A 24,490-nucleotide genomic window follows, 5' to 3' on the forward strand; every position below is an offset into this window, starting at 1 on the left:
TAAGGTAAGAACCAGAAACTGGTGCAGCTACGCTTTGAGGTGGGTGACCCATCACAAACTGGTGCAGCTACGCTTTGAGGTGGGTGACCCATCACAAACTGGTGCAGCTACGCTTTGAGGTGGGTGACCCATCACAAACTGGTGCAGCTACGCTTTGAGGTGGGTGACCCATCACAAACTGGTGCAGCTACGCTTTGAGGTGGGTGACCCATCACAAACTGGTCCAGCTACGCTTTGAGGTGGGTGACCCATCACAAACTGGTGCAGCTACGCTTTGAGGTGGGTGACCCATCACAAACTGGTGCAGCTGATTCCATGGAACTGACCTTTGACCTAGAAACTCTGACCTTTGACCTTGACCTCTGGAGACGCCGTGTCAGACCAGACTGGAACGTCCCCCCCTCCTGTTAAATGTCTCAGTTCAGTGACAGATTGATTAATTGATTGACAGGTTGTACCCGTCCTCCGTCCTGTGAGATGTCTCAGCTCTGGCTCCGCCCTCCTGAACCACTCACACCTGGACCTCCTGGTGACCCAGAGACCATGTGACACCCCCCAAGAGCTCGGCCAGACTCTCAGCGTCCTTCTGTCCAACAGGTCCAGGAATGACCTGAAGGGAACCCTGATGGCGCCGGGAAGAACGTCTGTAACGAGGAGACACAACGCTGAGCTCCATCAGAACCATGTCCACCCAGAACCAGGTCCACCCAGAACCAGGTCCATCAGAACCAGGTCCACCCAGAACCAGGTCCACCCAGAACCAGCTCCATCAGAACCAGGTCCACTCAGAACCAGGTCCACTCAGAACCAGCTCCATCAGAACCAGGTCCACCCAGAACCAGGTCCATCAGAACCAGGTCCACTCAGAACCAGGTCCACCCAGAACCAGGTCCACTCAGAACCAGCTCCATCAGAACCAGGTCCACCCAGAACCAGGTCCACCCAGAACCAGGTCCATCAGAACCAGGTCCGCCCAGAACCAGGTCCGCCCAGAACCAGGTCCGCCCAGAACCAGGTCCATCAGAACCAGGTCCACCCAGAACCAGGTCGACCCAGAACCAGCTCCATCAGAACCAGGTCCACTCAGAACCAGCTCCATCAGAACCAGGTCCACCCAGAACCAGGTCCACTCAGAACCAGCTCCATCAGAACCAGGTCCACCCAGAACCAGGTCCACCCAGAACCAGCTCCATCAGAACCAGGTCCACCCAGAACCAGGTCCACTCAGAACCAGCTCCATCAGAACCAGGTCCACCCAGAACCAGCTCCATCAGAACCAGGTCCACCCAGAACCAGGTCCACTCAGAACCAGCTCCATCAGAACCAGGTCCACTCAGAACCAGGTCCACTCAGAACCAGCTCCATCAGAACCAGGTCCAACCAGAACCAGGTCCACCCAGAACCAAGTCCACTCAGAACCAGGTCCATCAGAACCAGGTCCACTCAGAACCAGGTCCATCAGAACCAGCTCCATCAGAACCAGGTCCACTCAGAACCAGGTCCATCAGAACCAGCTCCATCAGAACCAGGTCCACCCAGAACCAGCTCCATCAGAACCAGGTCCATCAGAACCAGGTCCACCCAGAACCAAGTCCACTCAGAGCCAGGTCCATCAGAACCAGGTCCACTCAGAACCAGCTCCATCAGAACCAGGTCCACTCAGAACCAGCTCCATCAGAACCAGGTCCACCCAGAACCAGGTCCACTCAGAACCAGCTCCATCAGAACCAGGTCCACCCAGAACCAGGTCCACCCAGAACCAGCTCCATCAGAACCAGGTCCACCCAGAACCAGGTCCACTCAGAACCAGCTCCATCAGAACCAGGTCCACCCAGAACCAGCTCCATCAGAACCAGGTCCACCCAGAACCAGGTCCACTCAGAACCAGCTCCATCAGAACCAGGTCCAACCAGAACCAGGTCCACCCAGAACCAAGTCCACTCAGAACCAGGTCCATCAGAACCAGGTCCACTCAGAACCAGGTCCATCAGAACCAGCTCCATCAGAACCAGGTCCACTCAGAACCAGGTCCATCAGAACCAGCTCCATCAGAACCAGGTCCACTCAGAACCAGGTCCATCAGAACCAGCTCCATCAGAACCAGGTCCACCCAGAACCAGCTCCATCAGAACCAGGTCCATCAGAACCAGGTCCACCCAGAACCAAGTCCACTCAGAGCCAGGTCCATCAGAACCAGGTCCACTCAGAACCAGCTCCATCAGAACCAGGTCCACTCAGAACCAGGTCCATCAGAACCAGGTCCACCCAGAACCAAGTCCACTCAGAACCAGCTCCATCAGAACCAGGTCCACCCAGAACCAGGTCCACTCAGAACCAGGTCCATCAGAACCAGGTCCATCAGAACCAGGTCCACTCAGAACCAGCTCCATCAGAACCAGGTCCACTCAGAACCAGGTCCATCAGAACCAGGTCCACCCAGAACCAGGTCCACTCAGAACCAGCTCCATCAGAACCAGGTCCACCCAGAACCAGCTCCATCAGAACCAGGTCCACCCAGAACCAGGTCCACTCAGAACCAGCTCCATCAGAACCAGGTCTGCTTACACCATCTGAACTAAATAAAGCTGATTGATTATTAGAATAAATTAATGATCGTTATTATTCAGAGCGACAGTTCTCACCTGGAGCAGCTCCTGGATCCAACTAGTTCATATTATTAAATGTTTATTAGTCGTCAGTGTTTTACCATCTAATAATAATAACATGATTCTTTCTAGAATTATTGTTATAAATGATTTAATCGTCTCCTCTCTCACTGTCTCTGGACTCCGGTTCAGTCCCTCAGGTCCTGCCGGTGGACCGGGCGTCCTCCACCTGGACCTGTGTGGTTCGGATGTTCTCCAGGAGGTCTTGACCCAGGATCGGTTCAGAACCGCCTTGGACTCCTGGGGCTCCTGCCGGCAGGTCTCAGCCGTCACCAGGTGACATAAACCACCACATGGGTGTCGCGTGAAAGGGGGACTCCTGAAGACCTTCTAGGACTCTGTAGTGGCATCATCCACCCTGTGTGGTCTGGTCTGATGGAGCAGTGGCATCAGGAGAGGGACAGGAGGAAGATCTTTTACAGCTGCTCTCTTTGCTCTTGTTATTTTTATTTCTTTCTGTCAGCTGTTGTAAACTGCAGTTTCCCCAGTGTGGAACAAATAAAGGTTTTTCTTATTGTTACCGAGGCCTCGGTCTCCCAGGTACCTGTCTGCTGGTCCTCACCTGAGCTAACGACCACGTCTCAGCTCTGATCAGTGTCTCATTATAACAGCAGAGATCCAGTTATAACGTTAGTCTATAACGTTAGTCTATAACGTTAGTCTGTAACGTTAGTCTATAACGTTAGTCTATAACATTAGTCTATAACGGTAGTCTATAACGGTAGTCTATAACATTAGTCTATAACGTTAGTCTATAACGGTAGTCTATAACGGTAGTCTATAACGTTAGTCTATGTAGGGTAGTCTACACCTTTTAATTGTCTCGTTAGGGCACCACCTCCTGTTATCGTAGGAAGAACACGGTTTAAATCAATTTATCAGTCTCAGTTCAATAATTTGCATATCTGAAGGAGTGAATCCTTTACTACAATTTGTACCAGTCATTCTCTGCCGTAAAATAACATCACAAACAACTTCTTAAGTGCGAACAAATATTTATTTAATAAAGTGACAACTATGAATAAATGAGGGACTAATAGAATATAGGAGTGTAATCAAATGAACGAATATAATAAGGTATGAAATAGTTAATTTCGGGAGCGATGGTGAGAGATGGAGATGTTTAAGTCCTAAACTAAAGGGAATAGATTTGATATCTACTCTAATCAATCTTCTCTAAAAGATGTTAGTAGGGAGTTTCAAAGTAGAGACACCAACTCTTTGTCTTAAGCGGTAGGAACGATTCAGCCTACTTTTGTAGAGTCTTCTCGGCGTCGGTGATGACGGAGCATCGGTATGACGAGATGATCAGTGACGAAGCGGCACAGCTGATGCAGGTCTCTCTTGGACCAGTAGATAGGACTTGTTGCTTGGTCTGCAACTCCAACACCCAGCTTTGCTTGAGAGCGTTGTAGGTGTTCAGTCAAAGGCAGATGACACTTGGCAATGTCTTTGTATTTGAAGAAAGAAACTGGATCGTCACGTCTTCTTGATGTCGTTGCTATGGCAACAGCTTCTTGATCCCTTGATCCGTCGAAGAGATTGGGTCTTTCTCTGATATCCCAGCTGACTACGCTGGCTAACTTATAAACGATGTTGGTTAGTACTTCGGTTCGTAGAGTATAAAAATGAATAAAGCTAGAAAAATATTTAAGTCACTATAAAAATCGTACGTCGGGAAAAACATCCGACGAGAAACAAACAGAGCTTGAAAAGGACCGTATTGTCAATATTCAAGTTGTTCTTAAAGTTACTAAGTATAAACGTGACTAAGTACGTAAAGAAGAAAACTAAAATAAAAGTAAAACGTGAATGGAAAGTGGAGAGTTGAAAGTGCGGCGAAAGAGCGAAAGTATAAAAGTCCTAAAAGTGCGGAGAAATGGGTGCGTCTCTCTGGTTTTATGAGTTAATTATTCAGGGCGTGTTTTGGATCGGGTTTCCAGAATCTTCGCGCGGAAAGAGAAGAGAACGCCTTCTCCTTTGTTTCGAGGTGTCTTATTGCCTGATCTTCTTAACCTATTTTATATTACTAAATTTAATCATTCCATCACTCATCATGGCTCGTTAGCAATGTTTTCCGTATGCGACAACACTCAACATTACAACATGACAAGATGACGTATCAGAATGACTACATCAAAGTAACTCAAAAGCATCAATAAATTAATAAACTCAAGTTCTCTTTACATTGACATTTTGCTAATAAAAGGTCGGGGTTTCTAAAATAACAATTTCAACAGTTATGATTTCAACTAATAGCTACTATTAGTATAAGAACATACCTAAGTTTCAACATTCTTTAACTTCAACAATTGGTTAAAAGAGAGATAATACTTTTAAAGATAGCCACTTGATGGCAATGTTGATCCATCCTTACTGTGACAAATTATGTGAATTTGGGCTAGCATTATCGTACAAGGATCAAAATCGTCTCATTCTGATCGTAAGCGCTTCCTGAACAATAATATATAACTTACCAGGTTATTACATTTTCAATAGTCATATTATAAAACTTAGGTGCTTTTCAGAGGAAAATGCATATCAGAGTCTGGTTCTGGGAAAAGAAAGTTATTTACGACCGGCTTATCAGTGTTTCGCTCTCTTGGTCATTCCAAGAGAGGGGGGGCAAAACCTGTTAAAATGGTATGTTTGCATTCGTCTCTGAAAAAGAAAATTAGTACATCACAAGTTTAAAACATAATTGAACATCACATTAAGGCTTCTAGACTTTGTCCTTAGGAGTAGAAGTCAATTAATTAATTCTTTGTAGTTCCTGATATCATGTTGATGTTCTTTCGATTCAGGACTAATTAGTCAAGAAACAAGAGTGGGAAATTCCTCAAGAAGTGTAAATCTGTCTCTTTTGGCTCAGATGACGTCCAGAGCATCAGGGAGGTCCGATAGCGTGGGCCTGTACCACGTTCGGACATGGCACCTTTATGGCTGAGGTGAAAAAGGTTGATCTGTTAGGAGAGTTCTTCTGCAAAACAACTCCGTAAATTTAAATTCCAGAGAGGGGAAGAATTGAGAGGACCACAGGTTCCTACATCTATAACGTTAGTCTGTAACGTTAGTCTGTAACGTTAGTCTATAACGGTAGTCTATAACGGTAGTCTATAACGGTAGTCTATAACGTTAGTCTATAACGGTAGTCTATAACGGTAGTCTATAACGTTAGTCTATAACATTAGTCTATAACGGTAGTCTATAACGTTAGTCTGTAACGGTAGTCTATAACATTAGTCTATAACGGTAGTCTATAACGTTAGTCTGTAACGTTAGTCTATAACGGTAGTCTATAACGGTAGTCTATAACGTTAGTCTATAACATTAGTCTATAACGTTAGTCTATAACGGTAGTCTGTAACGGTAGTCTGTAACGTTAGTCTATAACGGTAGTCTATAACGGTAGTCTATAACGTTAGTCTGTAACGTTAGTCTATAACGGTAGTCTATAACGGTAGTCTATAACATTAGTCTATAACGGTAGTCTATAACGGTAGTCTATAACATTAGTCTATAACATTAGTCTATAACGGTAGTCTATAACGTTAGTCTATAACGGTAGTCTACAGGATGAATGTGTCACTAATGAATCAGGACGAGAATCTTTGTATTAATCTTCTGTCTAAACTAATGTTTTATAAGTAGTTCACTCCAGAAACTGATTCTGATCGTTAATAAAGTTTATTAATAGAGACGAGACTAATAGAACCTGACGACCTGTGATAAGTGTTGATCCAGAACCAACAGGACTGAAGACTTTATGACTTTAGTCCTGATGTTTTCATGAACAAAGAAAATGAAGTTTAGATGTGAAGTTGTTTCTTTAGCAGATGTGACCTCATGATTTATACCTGAGCTCATTCATGACGCGTTTAAACACAAACATTTGTTTTTTCTAGTTGTGAGAAATATCTGCCAGAAAAACACTGACACTGACCCCACGGTTCTGACTCACGGTTCTGACCCACCGTTCTGATCCATGGTTCTGACCCACGGTTCTGACCCGCGGTTCTGACCCGCAGTTCTGACTCGCGGTTCTGACCCCACGGTTCTGACTCGCGGTTCTGACCCACCGTTCTGACCCACGGTTCTGACCCGTGGTTCTGACCCGCGGTTCTGACCCCACGGTTCTGACCCTCCGTTCTGACTCGCGGTTCTGACCCCACAGTTCTGACCCTCCGTTCTGACTCACGGTTCTGACCCACGGTTCTGACCCACGGTTCTGACCCGTGGTTCTGACTCGCGGTTCTGACCCGTAGTTCTGACCCACGGTTCTGACTCACGGTTCTGACCCACGGTTCTGACCCACCAACCTCTACACCTGACTCACATCAGGATGACCCAGACACCCAGCTTCTCTGGGTTCTGGTCCTTTTCCTCTGGACCTGCCGTACGGCCTCACGTCCACCACCTGGAACTTCTGGTTCCAGATGTTCACCACTGAGTAGAGACCAGAACCTGGCTCTGGGCCCCCATGTGTACCTGGCTCAGCGGGACCCTCCTCCTCTTCTTCTTCTGTGGTTCATAGCAGACTACCGCCACCTCCTGGTCAGAAACTACAACTACACAAAGTCCTTATATGGACTTCCAGGTTAAACCTCAGCCTGAATTTAACTCTTCATTCATTCATCTTCTGTAACCACTTAGTCCTGTTAAGGGTCATGGGGTCTGCTGGAGTCTATCCCAGCTGTCACTGGTCTAGAGGGGGGGTCCACCCTGGACAGGTCTCCAGTCTATCCCAGCTGTCAGCGGTCTAGAGGGGGGGTCCACCCTGGACAGGTCTCCAGTCTATCCCAGCTGTCATTGGTCTAGAGGTGGGGGTCCACCCTGGACAGGTCTCCAGTCTATCCCAGCTGTCATCGGTCTAGAGGGGGGGTCCACCCTGGACAGGTCTCCAGTCTATCCCAGCTGTCATCGGTCTAGAGGGGGGGTCCACCCTGGACAGGTCTCCAGTCTATCCCAGCTGTCATCGGTCTAGAGGGGGGGGTCCACCCTGGACAGGTCTCCAGTCTATCCCAGCTGTCATCGGTCTAGAGGGGGGGTCCACCCTGGACAGGTCTCCAGTCTATCCCAGCTGTCATCGGTCTAGAGGGGGGGTCCACCCTGGACAGGTCTCCAGTCTATCCCAGCTGTCATCGGTCTAGAGGGGGGGTCCACCCTGGACAGGTCTCCAGTCTATTCCAGCTGTCATTGGTCTAGAGGTGGGGGTCCACCCTGGACAGGTCTCCAGTCTATCCCAGCTGTCATTGGTCTAGAGGTGGGGGTCCACCCTGGACAGGTCTCCAGTCTATCCCAGCTGTCATTGGTCTAGAGGGGGGGTCCACCCTGGACAGGTCTCCAGTCTATCACAGCTGTCACTGGTCTAGAGGGGGGGTCCACCCTGGACAGGTCTCCAGTCTATCACAGGGCCTGTTTATTTATTTATTTATTTATTTAATAGTTAATCTTGGACTCAGACTAAGTTACATGTTCTTATCTGATCTGATAAAATATTCAACAGTAAACATGGATGTGGAAATATATGGAAATACAAAATATATAAAATATACAAATAGAAATGTACATATATATATATATATATATTAGAGTAGAGTAAAACATTTACATTGATGTATTACGAGTATTTAGATAAATATGTCTGATATAAAGACTTTATATATATGTATAGAGAGAGAGAGAGAGAGAGAGAGAGAGAGAGGTTTATGTGTGAAAGTCTAACTTGTATTTATTCTGTGGTTTAGTAGCTGAGATGAAGACGACGTCTAAACAAACTGAGAATCATCCTGTAATCACTGATAGTTGACCCTGGTCTCAGCTGGTTCTGACCCCCTCTAACCCGGTCTCTGGACGCCTGTGGACGCCCTGGTCCTGGTCCAGGTCCAGGTCCAGGTCCTGGTCTCATAGTGAGTCGGGGGGAACTTTTTCAGACGATGGAGCAGAAATAAGAAGAATGAAGTTTAGAGACAGAGGGAGGAGGAGAGAGAGTGAATTAAGTTAATTGGAGTCATCCCTCCTTCATTACTGACTAACCTCCATCTTCTCATCCCACCAAGTTTCTCCACTTCGTGTTCCTCCACCGACCAGCCGGCAGACCCTCGTCCACACACAGGTAAGACCTTTAATTCTTCCTTTGAACAGATGTGTGAGGTTGATACAGATGTTGTCACATGTAGGACATGAAGCTAAAGATGAAGAGACGCTCTGATCACAGTCAAACTAAACTCGTAACTGGTTCTTACGGGACAGTTAACTGAAGACAGGTGAGGTTTGATAACGGAGCAGACGTCTGTTAATACTGAGCTACTTTAAATATATTTTATTTTTGAGACGACGGTCCCGTCTCTCTTTATAATAACTGAGATCATAAGACCCGTGTCTCTGCAGCGTTCAGACAGACGCTGTTCTCTGGACGGTTTGGGACAAATCAGGACAAATCTAATTTTCCCAAAGTCCAGCAGAGAGGGACTCGTTTCCATGGCAACCGGCCTGCTAAATGGCTTTAGTTCAGTTTGAGGACTAACTGGTTTCACGTGTGAGCAGACGGACCCAGTTAATGGAAATAACCCGGGTCTGTCTGGGGGGGGGGGGTCTTTGTCTCAGGACACATTCCACTCGGGTCGGGTCCATTAAGTCACAAAGAGACCTGTGTTAGAGTCTGGAATCAGATCAGTGACTCAGCAGCTGACGCCACAAACGCTGGACGTCATGTGAACGAGACATGAGACGAGAGAGGAAGACGTCCTGATTATCACTGAAGACAAAGAGTCACGTTACAGTTAATGCAGTTAATAAACTCCTGCTCAACACTTCATCCTCCAGACCTTCATTATTCATCACTGATCTCTGTGTTACATGTTTACATGCTCTGCTCTGTTCCTCTCTTCTACATTTCTTCATCAAAATGACTCAAAACATCAACAGATTCTCACAAATGTCCTGAAAGTAGAAGATCAGTCATGTGTTCACATCAGAGCCTCCTTGTTTCCACTCTCTGCTGTGACCTCCTCAGTGTTTCTGCTGATCAGTCGTCTACAGCAGCTTGGAGGAATTTTAGCCCGTTCCTCAGTTTGTTCCTCTGACTGTGGATTATTTGTGGGTTCCAAACTCTTTAGAGATGGTTCTGGAACCTTTTCCAGCCTGATGAGCAACAACAACTCTTTCTCTGAGCTCCTCAGAAAGCTCCTTTGTCCACAAACATGTGTTGTGAAGATCAGACTGAGACAAATCCCTGATTTATTGAAACTAAACCAGGAACTGAACCACACCTGAGTCTCATTACATTGATGGAAACACTTCTGAACACATGGACTCTGATTTAGTCCTAGAGGAGCACCTCTCTGATATGTAATATTGGCTCATTTTAGTCTATTTCTGTATTTCAGGATTCTCTTTCTCTACGTTCAGGACTTGTGTGAAAATGTTTTGAGTCATTTTTATGAAGAAATAAAGAAACGTTTGAAGGATGAAAACAGAACTGTAAATGTGTTGAACTACATTCATTGAAATGATGAATAAAATGATTTCCTGAGGCGTTTCTTTCAATAGATGCTGACCCTAGCCCACATCATGACCCTAGTCCACATCATGACCCTAGTCCACAGCATGTATCTAACCCACATCATTTCTCTAACCCACATCATGTCTCTAGCCCACATCATGACTCTAACCCACATCATGACCCTAGTCCACATCATGACCCTAACCCACATCATGACTCTAACCCACATCATGTCTCTAACCCACATCATGACCCTAGCCCACATCATGACCCTAGCCCACATCATGACTCTAGCCCACATCATGACCCTAACCCACATCATGACCCTAGCCCACATCATGACTCTAGCCCACATCATGACCCTAGTCCACAGCATGTATCTAACCCACATCATTTCTCTAACCCACATCATGTCTCTAGCCCACATCATGACTCTAGCCCACATCATGTCTCTAGCCCACATCATGACCCTAACCCTCATCATGACCCTAACCCACATCATGACCCTAGTCCACATCATGACCCTAACCCACATCATGACCCTAGCCCACATCATGACCCTAGCCCACATCATGACTCTAGCCCACATCATGACCCTAACCCACATCATGACTCTAACCCACATCATGTCTCTAGCCCACATCATGACTCTAACCCACATCATCAAAGCAGTGGTTATTCGTGGCCGGTTTGTGTTTCAGACTGAACCTGTGATTCTGTTTCTGATCGTCTCCGTCTCTGTGCAGCCTCGTCCATTTTAACAGGATGACCCTCCTCAACTACCCTGTCCCAGAGCTGGACATCACCTTACAGGAAGTGGGCCGAGTTCTGCAGCTCACTCTCAGTCCCGACCTTTACCCTGAGTTTAAAAGTACGCTGGACCAGCAGAGGGCGCTGCTGGAGGAGGCCCAGCAGGAATTAGAGGCCAGTGCTGCCGGCCAGGAGAACTGGGTGACCAAGCAGTTCAAGAGAGGCCTGCTGTCCTGCGCCGACCCTCTGCCCACCTCCACCGCCCTGCCCGTCGTCCTCCTTCCATCTAAAGCCAAGACTTGCACTCAGCTGGGGAGGGCGGCTGCTCTGCTCTGGGCGGCAGCCAAGCTCTACAGCGAGCCCCTCCTCCTGGAAGGAGACGCTCAGATGGAGAACACTCAGCAGTCTGAAGTATTTGCCGCCAGCAGAATCCCTGGAGAGAGTCAGGACCAAATTAAGGTGAGATGTCTGGAAGTCAGAGGGTGAATGTCATTCATTCACATCATTAAAACCGGTTCCTGTCCTATCTCCAGGTCTACCCTGACAGCCTCCACGCCATCATCACATGCACTGGAGGCATCTTCCCTGTTGACATCCTGTGGCGTCCAAGCACCGGCGGTCCGGTCTCTGCTCGGTCGTTCGTTGACATCTACCAGCAGCTGTCTCAGGTGATGGCCCAGCCCAGCGCCGGGAAACACAGCGACGCCTACACCGTCTGCAGCCTCTCAGCTCTGCAGCGGAAAGACTGGGCTGGAATCAGGGAACAGATCCTGGAGCGAGGAGGAGGAGCAGCAGTGACCTCCCTGGGGTTGATGGAGAGCGCCGTCCTGACCCTCTGTCTGGAGGACGCCAACGCTCCGTCTGAACTGGCTGATGTCCTCAATGCTGTGAGACTGGGAGGAGGAGAGACTCCGTGTCTGAGATACTATGACAAGGTAAACAGATCATAAAATAATAATGATGAACTGATGATGATGAACTGATGATGATGAACTGATGATGATGAACTGATGATGAACTGATGATGAACTGATGATGATGATGAACTGATGATGATGAACTGATGATGAACTGATGATGATGAACTGATGATGATGAACTGATGATGATGATGATGAACTGATGATGATGATGAACTGATGATGATGAACTGATGATGAACTGATGATGAACTGATGATGATGATGAACTGATGATGATGAACTGATGATGAACTGATGATGATGAACTGATGATGATGAACTGATGATGATGATGATGAACTGATGATGATGAACTGATGATGATGAACTGATGGTAATGATGATGATGATGATGAACTGATGATGATGATGAACTGATGATGATGATGAACTGATGGTAATGAACTGATGATGATGATGAACTGATGATGATGAACTGATGATGATGAACTGATGATGATGATGAACTGATGATGATGAACTGATGATGAACTGATGATGATGATGATGATGAACTGATGGTAATGAACTGATGATGATGATGAACTGATGATGATGAACTGATGATGATGATGAACTGATGATGATGAACTGATGATGATGAACTGATGATGATGATGATGATGAACTGATGGTAATGAACTGATGATGATGATGAACTGATGATGATGATGAACTGATGATGATGATGAACTGATGATGATGAACTGATGATGATGATGAACTGATGATGATGATGATGATGAACTGATGATGATGAACTGATGATGATGAACTGATGGTAATGATGATGATGAACTGATGGTAATGAACTGATGATGATGATGAACTGATGATGATGATGAACTGATGATGATGATGAACTGATGGTAATGAACTGATGATGATGATGAACTGATGATGATGATGAACTGATGGTAATGAACTGATGATGATGATGAACTGATGATGATGAACTGATGGTAATGAACTGATGATGATGATGATGATGATGATGAACTGATAATGATGAACTGATGATGATGATGAACTGATGATGATGAACTGATGATGATGATGATGATGAACTGATGGTAATGAACTGATGATGATGATGAACTGATGATGATGAACTGATGATGATGATGAACTGATGATGATGAACTGATGATGATGAACTGATGATGATGATGATGATGAACTGATGGTAATGAACTGATGATGATGATGAACTGATGATGGTGAACTGATGATGATAAACTGATCATGAACTGATGATGATGAACTGATGATGAACTGATGATGAAGAACTGATGATGAACTGATGATGATGATGAACTGATGATGATGATGAACTGATGATGAACTGATGATGATGATGAACTGATGATGATGAACTGATGATGGTGAACTGATGATGATAAACTGATGATGAACTGATGATGATGAACTGATGATGATGGACTGACACTGACCCGTCTGTGTGTTGGTCGACAGGTGGTGAACATGGTGGTGTTTAAAGATGGCGTCGCTGGGATGCTGTTCGAGCACAGCGCTGTGGACGGGATGGTGGCTGGACTTGTAACTGAACGTGTTTACCATCTATCAGAGGCTGCTGATTTAAACCTGGTTCATGCTGAGAACATGGGTGGGTCAGTAAACGCTGTTAACGCTGTTTGCCCGAGGTCCCTCACATTCCCCCTGGACGGAGTCAACACCCCCCAGCATAGCCCCGACCTAAAGGCAGCTCATCCGGTCCTCACCTTTGATGTGTCGTCCTACCCCGATGTCTTCTGTACTCTCCGAGGACATCGGGGTCTGTACGATGCCTGGATCAACTTCTCTTTGCAGCTCTCCCTGAGGCAGACTCTTGGAGAATCTGCTGCCAATCACATGCTGGTCACGCCCACTCACATGCGCCACTACAAACATGGCCGCTGTGATCCCACCTACTCGCTCACCATGCATTCCCGTAGATTAGTCAGTGCCTTGGCCGCCCACTTTTGTCCAGATAACACAATCCAGCTGACTACTGACCTGCTGAGGTTGTTTCATGCAGCATTTCTGGAGCATAAGAGCCTCATCAGAAAAACCAAGAGCGGTCGAGGTGTTGGTCCACACCTAGCTGCCCTGCGTCGATCTTTGCCATCTGACAATCCTCTGAAGAAGTTTCTGGACCCGTTTGGATGTCCGTCGGTGTACCTGACGGGGACAGACCTGATGGAGGGCGTGGAGTGTGGAGTGGGGAACGTTTACGCCCAGGACCAGCTAGCTGTGACTTACCTGGGCAAGAAAGACAAGGTTCGCATTGTGCTGAATGGGAAAGGGAGCTTTGCTCTGGTTCTGGAGAAGCTACAAGAGAATCTCAAGATGAACCTGAAGGTGATGATGCTTCTGGCTATCAGGTATGCCATTGCTTGTCAGATGGGAGCCCTGGAGTGTCTCCTCCAGCAAAGTCAGACGGAGAAAATCAATGGAGAAACAGTTCACAGCCCAAACAACGTTCACACTAAATCTGGCAAGAGTCCAGACTACATCCTGATGATTCATGGAGGCGCTGGAGAGGAGGTCATGCTGAACGCCCAAGTGATGGAGATGATTGAGTTTGCTCTACAAACAGCCTTAAGCCTTGGCTCCCAGGTGCTTCAACAGGGTGGCCAAAGTCTGGATGCGGTTCAGAGGTCAGTGGAAGCTCTGGAGGACTGCTTCCTGTTCAATGCAGGTAAAGGATCAGTGTTTAACAAAGATGGCAAAAATGAAATGGAAGCAACCATTGTCGACGGCAGTGTCAGGAAGTCTGGGTCTGTTGCTTGTGTGCAAAGTGTAAAGAACCCAATAAAAGCAGCCAGATGTGTCATGGAGAACAGCTCTCATTCACTGATTGTTGGAGATGGGGCTGAAGAGTTTCTGCAGAGCCTGGAGAAGAAGGAAGAGCCTGCTGGGCCCGAGTATTTCTACACTGATATACGTCACAGACAGTTAATGGCAAAACTGAGCGCTGGAAATACCTCAAAGAACAATCATCCTCAGACGGTTGGAGCTGTGGCCTTGGATCGGTGGAGAGGGTTGGCTGCTGCCTCCTCCACAGGTGGGTTGGTAGGAAAGCTGAAAGGACGAGTTGGGGATACAGCAGTGGTCGGGGCGGGAATATACGCCGATGATAAGTTAGCTATCACCTGCTCTGGAGATGGAGATGTTTTTCTGAGGAACACGGTTGCAGAGAAAATAGCTGGTCTGTACCATCACAAAGGCTACAGCCTCAGGCAAGCATGTAGGGAAGTGATGGCTGAAAATCTGAAAGGGTCCTGTGGAGGAATCATTGCTGTGGACAGTAAAGGCGACGCCATCATTGAGACAAATGCTGGCGTTATGTTTGTGGCCTCAATGATCGATGGCATTTCAAGAGCAGAGGTCCTCCGCCCACGCAAGGACTTCTCTGATGTGATCTGGGAAACAGACGAGCTGGTTGCCTACCTGAATCCCAAGCCCTGGATCCCTGGCTCAACGATTCTGACCAGAAAAACTCTCAGCGGGGCAACCAGCATCTTCCAGTTGGCTCTTCCTGATTTTGTTGCCATGCTACAAGGAGCTAGGGCTGTGTCCAGTTTGCTGTGTGAGAGACTGGGAGTGCAGCGTTGTGCCTTGGTTTTCAACCCAACTCCTGGTCAGCCAGCACAAATCAGACTCCTCCCTCTTCATGGCCTAGAGCCGAAGTGGCAGCCTCATCTGGCTGGTGAGGAGGAGTTCCACTCTTACAATCCTGGCTACTGCACCTCAAAAAGTGGCCCACGGTGGGACGATGAAGCGCTGACCCACATCCAAGCCCAGATTAGAAACGCACTGCCAACACCTAATGCACCTTTTTGCTTTGACTTTTTTGGGGACCCTTCCAATGACAATCTGTTCAGTCGTATTGTGCGTGGCGAGCAGCAACAGTGGCGAGTGTGGGAAGACACTGAGCATGTTGCCTTCCTGACACCGTACCCAAACAGTCCTGGACTAACGGTTGTGGTGCCAAGAAAACCTCTGTCCAGTGACATCTTCAGACTGGATGAAGCAGACTACACAGCTCTGATCCTAGCCACGTATAAAGTGGCCCGACTCCTGGAAGAGGGGATGAAAGCATCAAGTGTGGCTCTGATCTTTGAGGGCTTTGAGATTGACTATGCTCATGCCAAGCTCATCCCTCTGCTCCCTTCACCAGACGGCACCAAACCCTCAGAGCTGCCACCAGAAAGCTTCCAGAGCTACCCTGGATATGTGTCATCTCTGGACGGCCCATCAGCCGACACTAAAACCCTCAGAAACATCCACTCAAACATCACCCAGTGTAAACCTCCTCATTCATGGAGAGACCCCCAGTCTCACTCCAGACTTGCCATCCAGAGCCAGTGGTATCGCAGCCTGTTCCAGATTCAGAACACTCTTTTCCACGGTACAGTGGAGTATTTCCACAGTTTGTGCCAGTACTTCTACGCACTGACTCCTCTCACCACCGACACCATCTCCTCACCAATGGGCCTGGGGTCTGACTCAGAGCCGGTGTCCGTTAACCTGCTGGGCCAGGACGTCTACCTGGCCGACTCCATGCAGTTTGTTCTTGAGTACTTCCTTCGCTTCCAGGAGAACCTGCCAGGAACCTACTACATATCTCCCAGTTTTAGGGGAGAAGATCCTGATGCCACTCACTTGAACCAGTTTTACCATGTGGAGTGTGAATTGCTGGGGGACATGGACAATGCCATGTCCATAGCAGAGGGATACCTGGCCCACCTCACCAAGTCCATGTTGAAGAGACACTCAGATATAATCCTCAACACTGCTGGAACCCTGACACATGTCACAGCTCTGCTGAGTAAACTGGATGGAAAAACTCCACTACCCAGAGTCCCTCTGGACCAGGCCATTCCCATGATGCCGTCTGCTGACTGCTTAGAGTGGGTCCAAGATGGCCAGCCCCACTTCGGCAGGAAGCTGACTCGCAAAGGAGAGCGGGTTTTGATAGAGAAGTATGGAGGCGCCGTGTGGCTGACGGAGATGGACCATCTAGGCGTTCCCTTCTACCAGGCCTACGTGGAGGGCAGTGGGCGGACCAAGGCCAAAGCTGCTGACCTTCTCCTGGGCCTGGGGGAGACTGTGGGCCTCGGGGAACGTCATTCCACCCCTGAGATGGTCCAGGAGGCCTTGAAGCACCATGCAGTGCCGGAGCAGTCCTATAAATGGTACATCAACATGCGCCAAGTCAAACCGCTCCTCACCAGCGGATGGGGCATGGGGACGGAGCGCTACCTGTGCTGGCTGCTCGGACACGACGACATCCGGGACATTCACATCATACCCAGGATGAAGGGACGCAAGTACATGCCGTGATTCTCATCAGTGGATGTCGATATATTACTGGGTTTATAGTAACAGTAAGAATCCCTCGATGATATTATTCCATCCGTGAAGAAATGTCCTGCCTTAGAGTCACATGACTACTGAAGACCTCAAAGATTTCTAGAAACTGGAGAAGATTAAATCATTTCAATAAGTTAAAATAGTAATTACAGGAAATAATTCATTAAAAGTGTTAAGTTCACAGTAATATCTGCAGGTAGAGCTGTGTTATATTCACTATTTCCTGGTACGAGACAGAATGATTCCTAAGGTTCAAACTAAAGTCAGTAAACATCTGTTTGAGTCTTAACTATGATAAATGTTGTGTTGAGTTATCTGAGGCATGCTTTTATATTACTCCTGGATATAATCTGTGTTATTTCTCTGTGTGTAAGTGATTTGTGTCGTGTGATAATTTCTGTTTGTTTTTCAGTATAAATATCAGCTGTGTCAGTCACAGACGTTAAAAGATGCTTCATTCTGTTCATGCAGTCATCGGGTCTGATGTTCTTTTAATAAATCTTTTGTTACACAATAAAAAAGATGATTTTGTGGTTTTTACCTTATTTCCAACATGAATGTATTCCTGCTAGTCTGGAAGTTAAACACATTTTAATCTGAACCATCTTCATAAATAACACCGTACTTTATTTATCTGACTTAAATACGTGTTCATTTAAATAAATACTAGATCGTGTTTTTCATGTTTCTTCAGTGAATAAATATCAATAAATGTTTCATCATCATCAGCGTTATTAAATCTTTAATTAATTAATCATTGAGCTCTTAGTCTGGATTCATCAGACTCAATATAAAACATAAAACATCATAAATATCATTAATATCAAACTAAAACTAATCAAATGTGTTTTTTTTGTCTTCAGTCTTTATTTATAATTAAAATCTGTATAAGTCTAAAGAGTTACAACAAAGGAAAACGAAACAGGTTAGAAAAATAAAGATGATCATTGATGAGTGTGTAACAGTGGTCTAATTAATTAAATAATTAAACATCGACCTGTGTTTAATTAGACCAAGATAATTAAGATATTACACATTACAGACTTTTCTTATTCTACAATTAAAATGTCAAACTTGATAGAAACACATTTTATCTTTAGTGAATGTAAAATGTTTCAAATATCAAAAAACAAAAGTTCTAAAGTTTCAGTTCAGTTTATTTTAGTCAACATTAAACATTAAATCTTTATCTAACAAACTCATTACGACTCTTAAAGAGCCGCCGGTCGTGACCCGGAAGTAGAATGTGAGCAGTGACTGTTTGTTTCCGGGTGTCGGTGTCAGCTCTGACCCCGGCTACAGCAGCTAAAGAGGCTAACGCAGCTAACGCAGCTCCAGCAGCTCCAGCGGCTCCTCGCTCCTCGGGATAAAGTCCTCGTGGTGATTTCTGAACCGTAGGTCTCCTCGTGTTTCTCCTCTGACTTTTATTCCCTCTGATGATTCATCTCGCTGTTTATCCGTCAGGCTCCTTTAAAGGTCAGTTAGCCGAGCAGCTAGTTAGCTTCTAGCTCCAGAGCGAGTCCAGGGAAATGTGACTTTCCTCCCGGACAGACATTTTATACCCGCGGAGGAACCTCCGGGGGTTTAACGGCAGATAAGAGACCTGAGGAGGATCAGGATCAGGATCTGACCTGGAGTCAGGGCCGTGTTTATAGTGACTGACCAGGTTAGCCTGGTGGCTAACATCAGCTAACAGCTAGCTGCTAACTGCTGCTAACTGCTGCTAACTGCTGCTAACTGCTGCTAACAGCTGCTAACTGCTGCTAACAGCTGCTAGCCTTCAAGTCTGAGAGTCTGAATCAACAGAAAGATGATTTAAAATATAAAGGATGATATTTTATAGAGAAGTCTGGAGAAGAATTAATATCAGTGTTTTATTGATCATTAATGAACTCAAACAGCTGTTACCTCTCTATGAACACGTGACTCCATCGTGAACGCGTGACTCCATCATGGCCGCCCTGTGTGAACACGTGACTCCATCATGGCCGCCCTGTGTGAACACGTGACTCCATCATGGCCGCCCTGTGTGAACACGTGACTCACCTGTGTGTCCTCCCGTCCAGGTGCCAGGGCGCCCCCCCTCTTCATGCCTGATCCCTGATGGGCAGCTGGTCTCGCAGCGCCGTGCTGGAGCTCTACCGGGCGCTGCTCCGTGCAGGGCGTCACCTTCAGTACACCGACCGTAACTACTACCGCCGGGCGGTGGCTCGGGAGTTCCGGCGCTGCCAGGACCTGACGGGACCCGACCAGAAGGAGGACGCACTGAGGAGGGGCCAGTTCTTCCTGAACAGCCGTCTGGGTGGGCTTATGTAGGAGGACGGGACGGCGGGTCAAAGGTCATCTGGAGGTTGGTCTGCCAGGTGGGTGAAGAGGTGACGATATGTGTTAGGGTCCGGGTCCAGGTCCAGGTCCACTCAGAACCCGTCTCTGTCTCCTGCTCAGCGGCGGGATGGCCGGCGTGAACGGGGACCGCAAAGGAAAGAAGGACGACAACGGGATCGGGACGGCCATCGACTTCATGCTGTCCAACGCCAAGCTGGTGCTGGGGGTAGGGGGCGCCGCCATGCTCGGCATCGCCACCCTCGCCATGAAGAGGGTGAGTCTGAGGAGGAAACCTGATCCAGAACCTGAACCTTCCTAACGGGGACGGTCCACAACTGTTGTTCTTTCTGGCTCTTAGTGGATCTTGTCCTCCCAGTAACGGAGACGTGTCTGTGTCTCTGTGTCTGTCTCTGGGTGTGTGTCTCCGTGTGTCTCTGTGTGTAGATGTACGACCGGGCCATCAGCGCCCCCACCAGCCCCACTAAGATGGAGCAGGCGGGGAAGAGGAGCTGGGAGGAGCCGGTCTGGATGGGCTCGTCTCCTCGTGTCCTGAACCACGACATGAAGTCCACAGTGAGCCGCTCGCTGCAGTCTCTGCCCACGTCCTCTCATGCTTTTGAACCAGGTGAGACAATCAGACCAGCCTCTTTGTCCTCGTCCTGTTGTTTGATGGAACGTGTTTCAGTCAGGTGTCTTCTTCTCTTTGTCCGCTGACAGACGGCTTGTTGGGACACCTGTTGCTCTTCCTGTACAGTGGGTGTTTGCTGCTGTTACATGAGTCTGATGTGAACTAGTTGAGCCTGTAGCTGTAGAGTCAGAGAGCGGAGGTGTGGCAGGTGTGGTGGGTGTGGCAGGTGTGGTGGGTGTGGCAGGTGTGGTAGGTGTGGCAGGTGTGGTAGGTGTGGCAGGTGTGGTGGGTGTGGTGGGTGTGGCAGGTGTGGCGGGTGTGGAGGGTGTGGTGGGTGTGGCAGGTGTGGCGGGTGTGGCAGGTGTGGCAGGTGTGGTGGGTGTGGCGGGTGTGGCAGGTGTGGTAGGTGTGGTATGTGTGGTGAGTGTGGTAGGTGTGGTAGTTGTGGCAGGTGTGGCGGGTGTAGTGGGTGTGGTGAGTGTAGTATGTGTGGCAGGTGTGGTAGGTGTAGTATGTGTGGCAGGTGTGGTATGTGTGGTAGGTGTGGCAGGTGTGGTAGGTGTGGCAGGTGTGGTGGGTGTGGCAGGTGTGGCAGGTGTGGTAGGTGTGGCAGGTGTGGTGAGTGTAGTATGTGTGGTAGGTATAGTAGGGGTGGTAGGTGTGGTGGGTGTGGCAGGTGTGGCGGGTGTGGCAGGTGTGGTAGGTGTGGTATGTGTGGTGAGTGTGGTAGGTGTGGTAGGTGTGGTAGTTGTGGCAGGTGTGGCGGGTGTAGTGGGTGTGGTGAGTGTAGTATGTGTGGCAGGTGTGGTAGGTGTGGTATGTGTGGTAGGTGTGGTATGTGTGGTAGGTGTGGTGGGTGTGGTAGGTGTGGCAGGTGTGGTGAGTGTAGTATGTGTGGCAGGTGTAGTAGGTGTGGTAGGTGTGGCAGGTGTAGTGAGTGTAGTATGTGTGGCAGGTGTGGCAGGTGTAGTAGGTGTGGTAGGTGTGGCAGGTGTAGTGAGTGTAGTATGTGTGGCAGGTGTAGTAGGTGTGGTAGGTGTGGTAGGTGTAGTGGGTGTGGCAGGTGTGGTGAGTGTAGTATGTGTGGCAGGTGTGGCAGGTGTAGTAGGTGTGGTAGGTGTGGCAGGTGTAGTGGGTGTGGCAGGTGTAGTGGGTGTGGCAGGTGTGGTGAGTGTAGTATGTGTGGTAGGTGTGGTATGTGTGGTAGGTGTGGTGGGTGTGGTAGGTGTGGCAGGTGTGGTGAGTGTAGTATGTGTGGCAGGTGTAGTAGGTGTGGTAGGTGTGGTAGGTGTAGTGGGTGTGGCAGGTGTGGTGAGTGTAGTATGTGTGGCAGGTGTAGTAGGTGTGGTAGGTGTGGTAGGTGTGGCAGGTGTAGTGGGTGTGGCAGGTGTGGTGAGTGTAGTATGTGTGGCAGGTGTGGTGGGTGTAGCAGGTGTGTTAGGTGTAGCAGGTGTAGCAGGTGTGTTAGGTGTAGTACGTGTAGCAGGTGTAGCAGGTGTGTTAAGCTTGATTTATGCTCGTGCGAAAAATCGTCTGCGTCGGTACGCAGAGAGTCTGCGTCGCCGCGAACCCCCTTCGCAGAGAGTCTGCGTCACTTGACGCGCACCTCCAAAAAATCCTGACTACGCGTCGAAACGACGCCGACAGCAGGGACATGCGACGCAGACCTCAAGGGCTGTGATTGGTCCGCTTTACGTCATTTCCGGTTCTCAGCTTTTCCGGTTCGTTCTGTATACAAGGGCGCCATTTTTAAAATTCTTGGAGCTGCACTTCGAGTTCAAGATGGACCAAGCTGAAGAAAGACTGATCGAAGAAGTGAGGAAGTATGAGCATCTGTACAACTCATCTTCTTCGAACTACAAGGACAGCCAGATGTCAAGTAATTCTTGGAGGGAGATTGCGCAGAACCTCGGTTCGGACTCTGCGGACTGCATGAAGAGGTGGAAGAACTTGCGGGACAAGTTCGTCCGCCACCGCAAGAAGATGGCTTCCAGGAGCGGGGACCCAGGTGGCAAGAAGGTCCCAGCCTTCTACATTTTCATGTCCTGGCTGGAACCGCACGTAAAACATCGTGAGACAGAGTCTAATTTTGGATCTGAGGTAAATATCTCTTCGTGCTTTTTCATGAGCCTTGTGCAGGTGAGCTAGCTAGCTCGCTAGCAAGCTAACCGATTGTAAACACTCGTGGCACAGTGCTTGCAGTTTGCATGTTCCTTTGTTTAAAATAAAATAAAATACGATGTAAAATGACTGGATGGAAGCTGTACTAGCTTTGGTGAAGGGCTGCTACTACACGGTTGGTTAGCTTTATCTGCAGCCTTTGTTCTAGCTAACGTTAGCAGTGACTGTAAACACTCGTGCCACCCAGTGCTTGCAGGTTGTGCAAACAAAATAATAGGTTCGTTATTGCTATATATGACACCAATACTTGTTTTTTTTGGCGTTTTAGTTAGAAATACAGTGTACATGATTAGATAAGAATCTCTGTATAACCTATACCAGTGTAGTTTCTTAACAATGTCTGCCTTTTCTTAACCACAGGAAAATACCACATTCCTCAATTCAGAGACCGATTCAACATTGCAGTCTCTGTCAGAGTCATCAGAGTCACCTTCGCCAGAGACACCCACTCCAGAAGAATTTGCCTCCCCCCAGCCTCAGACTTCATCCATGTCGGACAGCTTTCTGTCTCCCACCTCACCTTCTCCTTCTGCCAGACTGAAAAGAAGAAGGTGCATGGACCAGGGAGACACGATAAACAAGCACTTGGCACGTCTTGATGAACGTCGGCTGGAACTTCAACAGAGGCTGGTGCAGGACAGTGATGAGTGCTCTCGGTTTGCGCAGACGGTGGCAGACATGCTACGTAGGGTGCCAGAGAGCAAGAGGGCTGATCTCATGTATGACATTTATACAAAACTGTATGAAAACAGGGAATAGCGGTGAACACTAAACTGACTCCCTTCCATTGCACATTAACATTTTGCCGATTTGCTGGTTTGCTGTTGTACTTGTTGTAAATAGTTCCATTTTTTTACTTGTCTATTCTAGTTTAAATTGTATATTACAGTTAATATTTATTTAACATTGTTGCTGCGCTTAAGATTGTTAACCAGTTACTGCACCTTATTTTTTGAATAATAAAAACTCAGTTTGTCTGGAAACAGTTGAATTTTCATTTCTCTTACCCCTTTAATGCACAACATGCGTCACAAGTGACCTGCATGATTTTAAATCTTCAATATCTTTGCAATTAATTGATATATCCATTCAGGACTCCATAAATCCCTCAATTAACTTGGTTTGAATTATGAGCTTCATAAAGAAATGGCATGGCATGACATGAAAGATGTACATGCAGTAATCAGAAACAAGATATGTAATGAATGAGAAGTTTATTGGCAAAATAAGTCACTTGTGCATTACAAGTTTACATCGCATCACTGTTCAAGTGTGCCACGAGAAACAATGTCATTCTGCCATGGCACAGAACCATGTGCTGACTGAAAGAAAGACTTGAGGTCATTTCTAACAGCCATGGCAGCTCTGGTGGATCGGGCTCTGCTCATCTGAGATGGAGGGATAGGGTCCAAAAGGTTGTCCCCGGTCACTTCTCTTCGCCACTCACCAGGCCTGAAAGACCCAGCACTTTCCGTGTCTGCAAAACTGGGTGGTATGTAGCGGCACTGTGGGCTGGCCACCTCATCTGTGTAGGCAAGGTAGTTGTGCAGCACCACACAAGCCTTCACCACATCCACAACTTTGTCAGGCCGAAACTCAATTGGTCTTCCAAGAATCCGCCAGCGTGCTGCTAGGATGCCAAAGGAGTTCTCAATGACCCGCCTGGCCCTGGAGTGGCGGTAATTGTAGATCTGCTTGTCTCTTGTCAGATTCACTCCTACATAGAAAACAATATTAAAAATTGTTACTCTTCAATCACGGTTTAACTAAATATCTAGTACAAATTAAATACGACTATTTAATTTTTAATTAAATACTACAACTGTATCTGCACAATACCTGGGAAGGGGCGCATCAGGTTGCAGTGTAGAGGGAAGGCAGCGTCGCCAACAACGACGTGTGGAATCGTGACCGTGGTCCCAGGAAGGCCAGCTGGTGGGGGCAGATTCAGCTTGTGGTCAAGCAGCATCGACCCAAATCTGCTTTCCTTAAAAACGCCACCATCGCTTTCACGTCCATAGGCTCCCACGTCCACCATTGTGAAGCGGTACCTGGCATCGCACAGTGCCATCAAAACAATGGAGTGAGCACCCTT

At 47.6% G+C, this 24,490-nt stretch overlaps 2 protein-coding genes across 3 annotated transcripts; one reads left to right on the forward strand and one right to left on the reverse strand.

Moving 5' to 3' along the window:
- Positions 1-19,483: 19,483 nt before the first annotated feature.
- On the forward strand, positions 19,484-22,994 carry LOC311506895 (mitochondrial dynamics protein MID51-like; the record flags this gene model as incomplete). 2 transcript variants are annotated; one of them, XM_084571027.1, is made up of 4 exons in its annotated part: positions 19,484-19,624; positions 19,707-19,860; positions 20,031-20,211; positions 22,756-22,994. In XM_084571027.1, the coding sequence occupies exons 2-4, from the start codon at positions 19,714-19,716 to the stop codon at positions 22,992-22,994; spliced, it is 567 nt and encodes a 188-aa protein (XP_084427153.1). In that variant the 5' UTR covers positions 19,484-19,624; positions 19,707-19,713. The 2 variants fall into 2 exon arrangements, with proteins under 2 accessions (XP_084427153.1, XP_084427154.1); XM_084571028.1 differs by lacking the exon at positions 22,756-22,994 and adding an exon at positions 20,304-20,458.
- Positions 22,995-23,654: 660 nt separating this feature from the next.
- LOC311506893 (uncharacterized protein) lies at positions 23,655-24,466 on the reverse strand (the record flags this gene model as incomplete). The annotated part of the gene is made up of 2 exons (XM_084571025.1): positions 23,655-24,112; positions 24,235-24,466. The coding sequence occupies 2 exons, from the start codon at positions 24,464-24,466 to the stop codon at positions 23,655-23,657; spliced, it is 690 nt and encodes a 229-aa protein (XP_084427151.1).
- Between the last annotated feature and the right edge of the window lie 24 nt (positions 24,467-24,490).

This window comes from Chelon labrosus, assembly GCF_963514085.1.
Source record: "Chelon labrosus genome assembly, chromosome: 21".
Taxonomy (NCBI): Eukaryota; Metazoa; Chordata; class Actinopteri; order Mugiliformes; family Mugilidae; genus Chelon; species Chelon labrosus.